The sequence below is a fragment of the Lipophrys pholis genome, assembly GCF_963383615.2.
Source record: "Lipophrys pholis genome assembly, chromosome: 5".
In the NCBI taxonomy this organism is placed as follows: domain Eukaryota; kingdom Metazoa; phylum Chordata; class Actinopteri; order Blenniiformes; family Blenniidae; genus Lipophrys; species Lipophrys pholis.
In genome coordinates, this window is record NC_137628.1 from 28,861,253 (window position 1) to 28,872,956 (window position 11,704).

The 11,704-nt window shown below is 39.2% G+C and overlaps 1 protein-coding gene across 1 annotated transcript; it reads left to right on the top strand.

The window, feature by feature from the left end:
* Positions 1-259: 259 nt before the first annotated feature.
* Positions 260-11,379, top strand: LOC308110222 (CD209 antigen-like protein A). Its single transcript, XM_080464394.1, has 10 exons — positions 260-398; positions 2,803-2,874; positions 6,013-6,745; positions 6,841-6,941; positions 7,085-7,718; positions 7,868-7,957; positions 9,062-9,133; positions 10,276-10,418; positions 10,514-10,614; positions 10,759-11,379. The coding sequence occupies exons 5-10, from the start codon at positions 7,625-7,627 to the stop codon at positions 10,901-10,903; spliced, it is 645 nt and encodes a 214-aa protein (XP_080320520.1). The 5' UTR covers positions 260-398; positions 2,803-2,874; positions 6,013-6,745; positions 6,841-6,941; positions 7,085-7,624; the 3' UTR covers positions 10,904-11,379.
* The last annotated feature ends 325 nt before the right edge of the window (positions 11,380-11,704 follow it).

Sequence of the window (11,704 nt, forward strand, 5' to 3'; positions counted from 1 at the left end):
TCAAACCAGCAGGAGTAAATCAGTCCAGGGTAAGACATTGTACTTTAACTTCAGCTGACTTCCGTTGTGCTAAATGAGCTGCAGTCAAAATGTAAAAATACATGAAAACGTTTAGTGTAAAACAACATGTGACCTTCTGCCTATCAAAGTGGTGGAAACCTCACACGTTTGATTTTATCACGTTTGGGCTACATCTGTGATGTTTAATTAAAAGTAGGAAGTACAAATATTTTAAGCAGAAGGAACAATAGATATAGATGTACTTTGAAGTTGAGCGCCACATATATAAAACACTCTCAGCCTCAGCAACATGGAGAGGATTGTTCTTGAAAACCAACCTGAAGTCTTGATGGAAAACATCTCCAATAAAGACATTAGAGTCACTTCTGCAGCACCAGGTGAGAGACGGACAGGAAATATTATATTTATCCTTACTGAATACATGGAAGAGTATTGTTTAATGTGCGGAGTGTTTCTGGGTGTTTCCTTCAAGAGCTCAAGTTTTAGTAAAGATTGGAATTATTTTTTTGTTCAAACTCTTAATGCTTTTGTTATTTATGGAGTTTTGCATCGTGTGTTTATGTCTTTCTCGTCTTTCTCGTCTTTCTCGTCTTTTTGTCTTTTTGTGCCCAAAAGAAAAACTTTGGGTAAAAACAAACAAGAAGAATAAATTAAAAGCAAAAGAAAAGAAAGAAAAGAAAAGAAATCCATGACATCATGAGAAAAAAATTATCATTAAAAAACTGGCTTATGTTTTTGAGAATTTATGAGTTTCTCTGATAAAAAAAAAAAGGAAGAAAAAAATCGGTTCATGAAATCATGATCTCATCATGAGATAATGAAAAAGTATAAACTCAGTTCTGTTTTTCTGAATTCATGAGAATTATCTCATCATTATGATAAAAAATGAATTATATTGGAGAACATTTGGCTCTGTTTTTCTGAATTTCTGAGATCATTCTGAAATAATTATGAAATACTTGACATAATGATTTTGTTAAATAATTTTAAAGTTGCTCTGTTTTTCTGCATTACTGGGACGGTGGTGCGTCTTAATCCAAGCAGAAGCTCTGCTGGACCGATGTAGAAAACAGGCACACCCCCACTCACAAGTTTAATCCAGTTTGATTTCCATTTGGCTTTGAGACATCGAGAGACACTCTTGTGTTTAAGTAGTGTTGATGGTATTATTAGTTTGTCAACTTTGCACAGGCACCTCAAGAATCTGCTGCTGTTTAGACGTAAACACCGCTCGGATCTGTTGGATGTTGCAGTGTAATTTACAGTTTTTTTCAATCGCTAACAAGCGCTTACCTATACTTCAGATACTTTTTCTAAACTCTTAACACAGATTCACACCTACAAAACACAATTGGCCAAATGGATAATTTTCTTCTCAAAAACACATTTTGTTAGATATATACTAACTCTTCATTTCAAAATAGAACATATCTTTCTCTGAACACACTACTTTTACCAAAACACTGGAAATCTGACTCAATTAAATAACTCTGTCAAAGAATAACACTTGTTTTCACTTCACAAGGTACATTCAGTCAATCAAAGTACACCAGGTTTCAAAATACTTGCTTTTGTTGACATTACAAAAACTGCATAGAGTTTTATGTTTCAGTTTTACAGGTATTTGCATGCAAAACATGCAATCCCTGCGACAGTCTGGCGTCGTGTCCAGGGGTGTACCCTGCCTAACGCCTGCTAATAGCTGGGATAGGCTCCAGCCCCCCCGCGACCCTGCATTGGATAAGCGGTATAGATAATGGATGGATGGAACATGCAATCCACCGTTTTTACACTAAATTTCTTGGTTGGGAACTGTATGTCCACATTTCAAAGAATTCCAGTAAGAAGCAAATCATGTTTTTCCTTTACATTTTACTTCAGGAGGTACAGTAGAAATACTGTTTACAGTATGATAGAACAGAAAAAGTTACAGTATTGCTTACAGTGAACAAAATATCCATGAAACAAATAAGAGCATTCTGACCAAAAAAACAACTGCAAAAAGCCCAGATAAAAAAGGGAGAACTAAAAAAAACAACAAAAAAAAAACAAAAACAAAAAAAAACCCACAAAATGACTGTAGCTAATCTCTGCGATCTTCAGGGTTCGGCCACATGTTTTCATCAACATCGCATCTGATATTATCCAAGGCGATGCACCTGGGATAGAACCGCTTGCTATGTCGGATCCACCTTTGGCAATCATCAACTGTGATGTCCCTGCAGCCAGCATCCATAGCTTCAAGGAGGGACATCTGGTCATGTGATTGATGGTCATAGACCTAAATCAGCAGTGTGTAAATTATTCAATTGTTTTTTTATTATCAACTGAGATATATTGTTTTTGAACTCATCATTGCAGAAGCAGAGGTTTTTCTACTGTATTTAAGGTTTGGAATATTGTTTTTGCTATTGTGGGATGTTGTGTGTTAACATTCGCAAATACGACAAAAACAACCCATAGTTTTGTTGGGAGGTACAGCTTGTCTGTTAAGAAAATGTAAGCATTATGGAAATGTGTTTACTGACTGCATATTGTGTGAAAACGACATGAAATGTGTGAATGGTATGGCCACAGAAGACCGATGCTGTGCTAATTGTATTTAGAGTTTTGAAAATGTGACAACTGTTTGGACAAACGCTTGTTAGCGACTGAAAAAAACAAAAAAAACAAAAAAACTTTAAATCAGCGTGTAGAAAACACAGTTAGTTCGTCAAGCTTGAAGCTTTGCAGATTTCGTGAAAGATTTAATAATTTCTCAAATGTTCCTTCTCTTTTCAGACGATCAGACTCTACAAAATGAAAGAGTCTGCAAAACTGTGAGGGAATCAGACGAGCTGAGAAATGTGTCTGGTAAGTAACAAGCTGAGGATGAATCCTGTCATAGTGGAAACCAAACCGTTAAAACAGTGTTCAGTCACAATGAATGAGTGAATCAGACTCTTATAATATAGAGTCCATCCCGTTTAACATGCGAGGATGTATGTTAAAAAGTATACTATCTGAATGACACAATATGTTGATCCTCTCAATAAACTGGATTATCTCGAGAACACAATGTAAGATTTTGCAGTAACAGTAGTGTCATCTTGAGCCGAACACACCTGGACTGGACATAATGAATCTCCCACAGAATATTCGCTGAGCTTTGTCAATAATTAAGCGAAATGAAAAACTGAAGCTTTTTTTTGGCAGGTGGATTAAATCCATACAAATGTGTAAGAGTGAAAGAGAAAAGCCACTTTATTTTGAGATGGCTCGTTCGACAGCACCTGCAGCTTCCTACTGATCCGTGATGCAGACGAGATGGTGTGAAAAGTGACAACTCACCAACACGTTAAATAACTTTGCACTGCATTTTGCCTTACATGACACGCGCTTATGCTGTAAACAAATATGGGCAAGTGAATAGATAATCAAGGGACAATTAAAGAAAGAAGCAGCCTGCTCATATAGAAAAGAACATCATAATGTAACTGAGGTGGATCAGGAGGATCAGAGGCTGCAGCTCCGACCCCAGATGGCAGCAGCACCAGTGTCACGGTGCAAGAGCACGAGGTGAGCGGCACACTGACCTCCAACAACGATGAACCTCTCAGACCAAAGAAGTGACGGTTGACTTTAGCAGAGGAGGGGGGGTGCTTGGGGGGGTGCAGGTGGGTGGGGGTTAACGACCCTTTGTATGGCCTTAAAAAATCATTGGTTTTAACATTATTTATCTTGTTATGTTTATGGATATATTATTAATAGTAGTCATGATTGTACAAAATGTATTGGTGTGGTGAGTGAAATGTGCATGCTCATCATTGCAGGTTCCTTTTTTTCATTTCCAGCTTATGGTCTGAATATAGAGCATCTAACCATCTCTCCTCACAATGATTTCCTGTCAGAACACTTCTTTATAACCTTTGACTTTGTTCTAAATAGTTATAAACCTCCGACTAAAGCCGTGTTAACCAGGTCTCTCTCTGATAACATAGTAACTAAATTCAAGGAAAGAATTCCCTCTGCTATAGAATCAGTAGTGAATCCTCCTGACCCATATACTGTTGCTAGCTCAGACATTGAATACCTAACAAACAGTCGGACAGATATGCTGAAAACAGCGCTAGACGACATAGCTCCTCAGAAAATGAAACTGAAAAAACAGGAAAAGTCATCCCCATGGTTTAACTCATCAACCCGCCAGCTTAAACAACGCTCCCATAGATTAGAAAGAACTTGGCGTTCAACAAAAACAGACATAGATTATATAGCCTGGAAGGACAGCTTCAAAACTTATAAGAAAGCTCTGAGTAGAAGTAGAACTAATTACTACTCATCCTTAATAGAGGAAAACAAAAACAACCCTCGGTTTCTTTTCAGTACTGTAGCCAAACTGACCAAGAACCAAAATAGCGTCGAGCCCACCATTCCTATCAATATATGTAGTGAGGACTTCATGAAGTTCTTTCAAAATAAAATTACAACGCTTAGGGATAACATCCATCAAACCCTACCGTCCGTTAGCCCCATAACAGAGGAACTGGTTAAACCTAACAGTCATCTGGAATGCTTTCAGCAAATACAACTAGTCAAACTAAATTCCCTTATTTCTTCTGCTAAACCAACTACTAGCCTGTTGGACCCAATTCCTACTAGAATTCTGAAAGAGGCACTGCCACTAATCAATAATTCTATACTCGCAATTATTAACCAGTCTCTAACAATAGGCTATGTGCCACAATCCTTTAAACTAGCAGTTATTAAACCTCTCATTAAGAAGCCAAACTTAGACACAAGCCTTCTCTCAAACTACAGGCCGATCTCCAACCTTCCTTTCCTGTCAAAGGTTCTGGAGCAAGTCGTCGCTAAACAACTCAACGATTATCTGCACGAGAATAATCTGTTAGAGGACCTTCAGTCCGGCTTCAGAATGAACCACAGTACAGAGACTGCACTGCTAAAAGTTACTAATGACCTTCTAATGGCCTCAGATAGAGTTCTTCTATCTGTTTTACTTCTTCTGGACCTTAGTGCCGCATTTGATACTGTCGATCATAACATACTTTTAAGGAGATTAGAAGATGCCGTCGGCATTAAAAACTTAGCCTTAAACTGGTTTAAATCATATTTATCTGACCGCTTTCAATTTGTTCATGTAAATAACAAATCTTCAATGCATGAACGGGTCCTGTGTGGAGTACCACAAGGCTCCGTCCTCGGACCATTTTTGATCAGGATCTGTCCTTTATGTCCCATGTTAAACATGTCTCCAGGACAGCCTTCTTCCATCTAAGGAATATTGCAAAAATGAGAAACTTCTTGTCCTTCAAAGATGCAGAAAAAATGATTCATGCCTTTGTGACTTCAAGATTAGATGATTGTAACTCCCTAATGTCAGGATGTCCAAACTCCTCTGTTAGGATCTTCCAGCTAGAGCAGAACGCTGCTGCAGGTTTACTAACCAGAACTGGAAGAAGAGAGCACATCTCCCCAGTCTTAGCATCCTTACACTGGCTTCCAATCAAATCTAGAATAGAATTCAAGATCCTTCTGATCACATATAAAACTCTTCATCACCAGGCTCCGTCCTATATCGAGAAACTTCTAGAAGTGTCTCACCCTCCACGAGCCCTTCACTCTGAGGATGCAGGACTGTTGGTAATCCCTAAAGTCCTTCAAAGTAAAACAGGAGGCAGGAGTTTCAGCCATATGGCTCCTTTACTCTGGAATCAATTACCAGCCTCGGTCCGAAGGGCCCACACCATTAGTTTATTTAAGAGTAGACTAAAAACCTTCCTCTTTGATAAAGCTTACCATTAGGAATAAAATAGGAGCACTAAGTTGAGCTGCTCTAGGCCTAGACTGCTGAGGGGATTTTCTCTCTCCCGTTAAAGGGAGTAACTCTACATTTGGAGGTTCTGTTTCTTGTCTTTCTTTCTTTCTCTCTGTGTAACAACATTACTGTAGCCACCAGACACTGCCACCGTCTGTTTTTCTCCCTGACAGGAGGGGAGCAGGATCCAAGGGATCAGACCCAAGACTCCCAGAGTGGATTTACCACGGTCCTACTACCCGACCCCACCACAGCACCGGGACCCCACCGCAACGGCACGGCCCTTAAACTCCAGACTGAGATTGGTTCATCATCAGACCAACGCTCATCATAGACTTTTCTTAGTATTTGTACTTATCTGGCCTGTCTGCCACTCTCTCTCTCCCTCTTCTATTCCTCTCTCTCCCTGTCCTATCCCATGTACTTCTCCCCCCAACCGGTCAAGACGGATGGCCGCCCTCCCAGAGACTAGGGTCTGCCCCACGGTTTCTTCCTGAAGAGGGAGTTCTTATGAACTTCTCTCCATGCGAGGGAGTTTTTCCTGGCCACTGTTGCTTATTACATCTGCTGCTTTGGAAGGGTTTAGTTGGGTTCTGTTGTACTCTATCATTGTAAGAGCGCTTTGAGATGTTTGTTGATGTGATTTAGCGCTTTACAAATAAAATTGAATTGAATTGAATTGAATTGAATTGTCGTGGATGAGGAGCGAATTTCATTGTGCTGTCATGTCATGATGTCATGCTTTTCTTTTTTTTCACCTCAGATCAGTTTTTTGAGGAAGGGTGGATTTATGTCCGTCCCAGCTTCTATTACATTTCCTCCAGTCAGAAATCCTGGCAGGAGAGTCGAGAGCACTGTCTGCGCAGAGCGGCGGACCTGATCATCATAGACAGCCAGGAAGAACAGGTAGCTTCAGTCTGTCTGATTTAATATGATTAACGTGCAGAGGTACACATGCTCAATCAGACTGATGTCTACTGATCAATGATTTTCTCTGCAAGAACGTGTTAAGAAGAATTTCCAAGAAAATGTGGATTGGACTGACTGACAGAGTGGAGGAGAGGACGTGGATATGGGTGGACTGGACTCTGCCCAGCATTAGGTTCATATATAATTCATTTGATCAACTCATATTAACATTCAAAATCTTAAAGAATTAACATTTAACATATTACTTCTGCATCTTAATCCTTGTTTGTTGAACTTTTGTAGGTTTTTTATCATTAATTCATTAATTTCTTTCAGCTACTGGGACCCTGGAGAGCCCAACAACAACGGCAAAGAGGAAAACTGTGCAGAAATAAATTTCAAGGAGGGCTGGAATGACGTGGCATGTGAAAGTCTCAACTACTGGATCTGTGAGAAGAAATTGGCTCCATAAGATATCAGATATAATCACAGAAGCTCTTTTCTATTGTGTACTATATTCAGCCCTCCTCAGGTTCACAGGCCGACAGACTTTTAGTTCTGGTTTGCCTTCTTCCAGTTCTGTAACAGTCCTCAGGCACCCTGACCGCTCTAGAGCTATGCAGAGTCATACGTAGTAAACTGATGCACCATCAGAACACGTTGGACCCAAATGAAATCAGTTCACCTACAAGCGAAGTGCTGGCTTCTGTGACGAGTGAGCATAAGCATTGTCACGAAGAATCTGTTCTGCTTTTCTCAAAATAACCCGACAACACGGCTTGATTTGTCACCAGAGAGAAAAGGGAAAAGAAGCAAGGTGCTTGGAATTCACAGTCATTCAGCATTAAGTGTCTCCAAACTCCTTGAGGGTGAATTATGGCCAGATTTGTCCAGAAAAAGCAGCTTGAGCTCACCGTGGAGCGTGAAAACCCCTCCAGTAAAGACCACGACAGGACTTCTGATGTAACAGGTAACTTTTATACTTGTAACTACGACAGTTAAACAGATGACTCAATTTATTTTCCACTTGTCCGTTGGTGTGTGGTGTCACTGAGCAAAATCCCCTCGAAAACCTGCTTCTCATAGGCGTCTGTGTATTTAATTGTCTTCTCCTTTCAGGCTGGAAGCTGTGCAGACTTTTTGGTATTGGCGTTGGACTGCTGTGTGTGCTTCAAGCTGCTCTCAGCATTTCCCTCCGCCTTTTCCTCTGTAAGTTTGTCTGAAGAGACAAAAAATCTAAACAAAACTGTACTTGAAAGAAACCAACCATTCCTGTGGCACAGCATTAAAACAAATGTAATCACCTCTGGTAAAACTCAGGAGGTAAAGCAGAGCAATACCATGTCATCATTTCACATCAACAAGTTAAAAAAAACAACTACTTTTGAGATGCTCTGCAATAAAGAAAAAAAGTATTGAAATTTTAAAAATAAAATAATAATGATCATCATCATCATCATCATCATATTAATCATAAAAATAATGATAATTTTGAAGAGAAAAACAACATTCTTCCTCCTCAGGTCATTTTTTAAATTCTTTTTGTGCCCAAAAGAAAAACTTTGGGCAAAACAAACAAGAAGAATAAATTAAAAGCAAAAGAAAAGAAAGAAAAGAAAAGAAATCCATGACATCATGAGAAAAAATTTATCATTAAAAAACTGGCTTATGTTTTTGAGAATTTATGAGTTTCTCTGATAAAAAAAAGGAAGAAAAAAATCGGTTCATGAAATCATGATCTCATCATGAGATAATGAAAAAGTATAAACTCAGTTCTGTTTTTCTGAATTCATGAGAATTATCTCATCATTATGATAAAAAATGAATTATATTGGAGAACATTTGGCTCTGTTTTTCTGAATTTCTGAGATCATTCTGAAATAATTATGAAATACTTGACATAATGATTTTGTTAAATAATTTTAAAGTTGCTCTGTTTTTCTGCATTACTGGGACGGTGGTGCGTCTTAATCCAAGCAGAAGCTCTGCTGGACCGATGTAGAAAACAGGCACACCCCCACTCACAAGTTTAATCCAGTTTGATTTCCATTTGGCTTTGAGACATCGAGAGACACTCTTGTGTTTAAGTAGTGTTGATGGTATTATTAGTTTGTCAACTTTGCACAGGCACCTCAAGAATCTGCTGCTGTTTAGACGTAAACACCGCTCGGATCTGTTGGACGTTGCAGTGTAATTTAAAAAAAAAACAACTTTAAATCAGCGTGTAGAAAACACAGTTAGTTCGTCAAGCTTGAAGCTTTGCAGATTTCGTGAGAGATTTAATAATTTCTCAAACGTTCCTTCTCTTTTCAGACGATCAGACTCTACAAAATGAAAGAGTCTGCAAAACTGTGAGGGAATCAGACGAGCTGAGAAACGTGTCTGGTAAGTAACAAGCTGAGGATGAATCCTGTCATAGTGGAAACCAAACCGTTAAAACAGTGTTCAGTCACAATGAATGAGTGAATCAGACTCTTATAATATAGAGTCCATCCCGTTTAACATGCGAGGATGTATGTTAAAAAGTATACTATCTGAATGACCCTTTGTATGGCCTTAAAAAAATCATTGGTTTTCACATTATTTATCTTGTTATGTTTATGGATATATTATTAATAGTAGGGATGTCCCGATCCAATCGGTAGATATCGGATCGGGGCCGATATTAGTGATTTGCGAGTGATCGGGGATCGGCAAATCCAGCCGATCACCCCGCCGATCTAAAAAAAAAAAAAAAAAAAAAAAAAAAACGCGGTCCGCAACGTCACCTAATAACCACAACAATCAGGGACTAGAAGCTCGGGTGGAGCTGCTGAAGCTAGAAGCAGGCGGAGCGGGGCCATAGACCTATAAAACTAGAGTTTATATATAGTGGTTTATGTGTTTATGTGCCGAAGTCTACTTCTAAATTTCTATGTGGTCTGTCTTCTTCTGCTTTTTTATTGTGTTTGGTGAGTCACAGCGCCCCTAAAGGCCTGGCATGTGTACTACATGCCCTGAAGCCTCGTGTTGAGCCGTGTTCATAGTGAGGTGTGGACGGTTTTTTGGGAGCAGGCCAGGGAGAAAAAAAGATTGTTTTTTCGTAGTGTGGATGTACCCTCAGTTTACAACAACAACTAAAGAGAAAGAGAAGAATTTTGATTCAATAAGTGAGTTTTACAATAATTTCTAGCTAAACAAAGCTTCTGCCAATCGTGCTTTTAGCTTCAGACATCTTAGTTGCTCCAAAAATAGATTATTGAGTATATTTGCAATAGCAATGTGAGTATCGGATCGGGAAAGTATCGGTATCGGCCGATACTCAATTCTGAAAAATCGGATCAGTATCGGGGGCAAAAAAGTGTGATCAGGACATCCATAATTAATAGTAATCATGATTGTACAAAATGTATTGGTGTGGTGAGTGAAATGTGTATGCTCATCATTGCAGGTTCCTTTTTTTAATTTCCAGCTTTGTCGTGGATGAGGAGCGAATTTCATTGTGCTGTCATGTCATGATGTCATGCTTTTCTTTTTTTTCACCTCAGATCAGTTTTTTGAGGAAGGATGGATTTATGTCCGTCCCAGCTTCTATTACATTTCCTCCAGTCAGAAATCCTGGCAGGAGAGTCGAGAGCACTGTCTGCGCAGAGCGGCGGACCTGATCATCATAGACAGCCAGGAAGAACAGGTAGCTTCAGTCTGTCTGATTTAATATGAGGAACGTGCAGAGGTACACATGCTCAATCAGACTGATGTCTACTGATCAATGATTTTCTCTGCAAGAACTTGTTAAGAAGAATTTCCAAGAAAATGTGGATTGGACTGACTGACAGAGTGGAGGAGAGGACGTGGATATGGGTGGACGGGACTCTGCCCAGCATTAGGTTCATATATAATTCATTTGATCAACTCATATTAACATTCAAAATCTTAAAGAATTAACATTTAACATATTACTTCTGCATCTTAATCCTTGTTTGTTGAACTTTTGTAGTTTTTTTTTATCATTAATTCATTAATTTTTTCAGCTACTGGGACCCTGGAGAGCCCAACAACAAGGACGCCCAAGGCAAAGAGGAAAACTGTGCAGAAATAAATTTCAGGGAGGGCTGGAATGACGTGGCATGTGAAAGTCTCAACTACTGGATCTGTGAGAAGAAATTGGCTCCATAAGATATCAGATATAATCACAGAAGCTCTTTTCTATTGTGTACTATATTCAGCCCTCCTCAGGTTCACAGGCCGACAGACTTTTAGTTCTGGTTTGCCTTCTTCCAGTTCTGTAACAGTCCTCAGGCACCCTGACCGCTCTAGAGCTATGCAGAGTCATACGTAGTAAACTGATGCACTCTGCATCGTGGCTTTTACTTTTTTATAATCGCAGCAAACATCAACTTCAGTTTTGGCTGCAGGAGCTCGTCCATTGGATTTGACAACAGAGGCCAGTCTGCACTGCCAACATGCATCAATGAGTCTGTTGTTGGTTCACTGCTTCTTCCTTCTTCCTTCCTTCCACTAATAAATACTGATAAATAATTGATCACTGATGATTGTGACAAATGAGCAGCATGAAAGACGTCCAACTGTAACTCAACTGTTGCCAGAAGTATCAGTGACGCATTAAAATAAATGTTTTTACCAAAATGAAACCTGTTTTCTTGTCATTTCTTGATCAACTTAAAACACATTATAGAGCATCTTCCCTCAACTTACTGATGTAACTTTGATTGGAACTGTCATCCGAAAGAAAACACACAGCAATACTACCATGAGATGTACTGTGAACATACAATCACTGACAACAACAACGAGTCTAAAATGATCCAGAACAAACGGCTCCACTATAAATTCAGATTTTACAAAGAGGGTAGTACTTCGATTGTCACAGAACATTGAAAATACTTTAATCAGAGTTTTCAAACCAGCAGGAGTAAATCAGTCCAGGGTAAGACATTGTACTTTAACTTCAGCTGA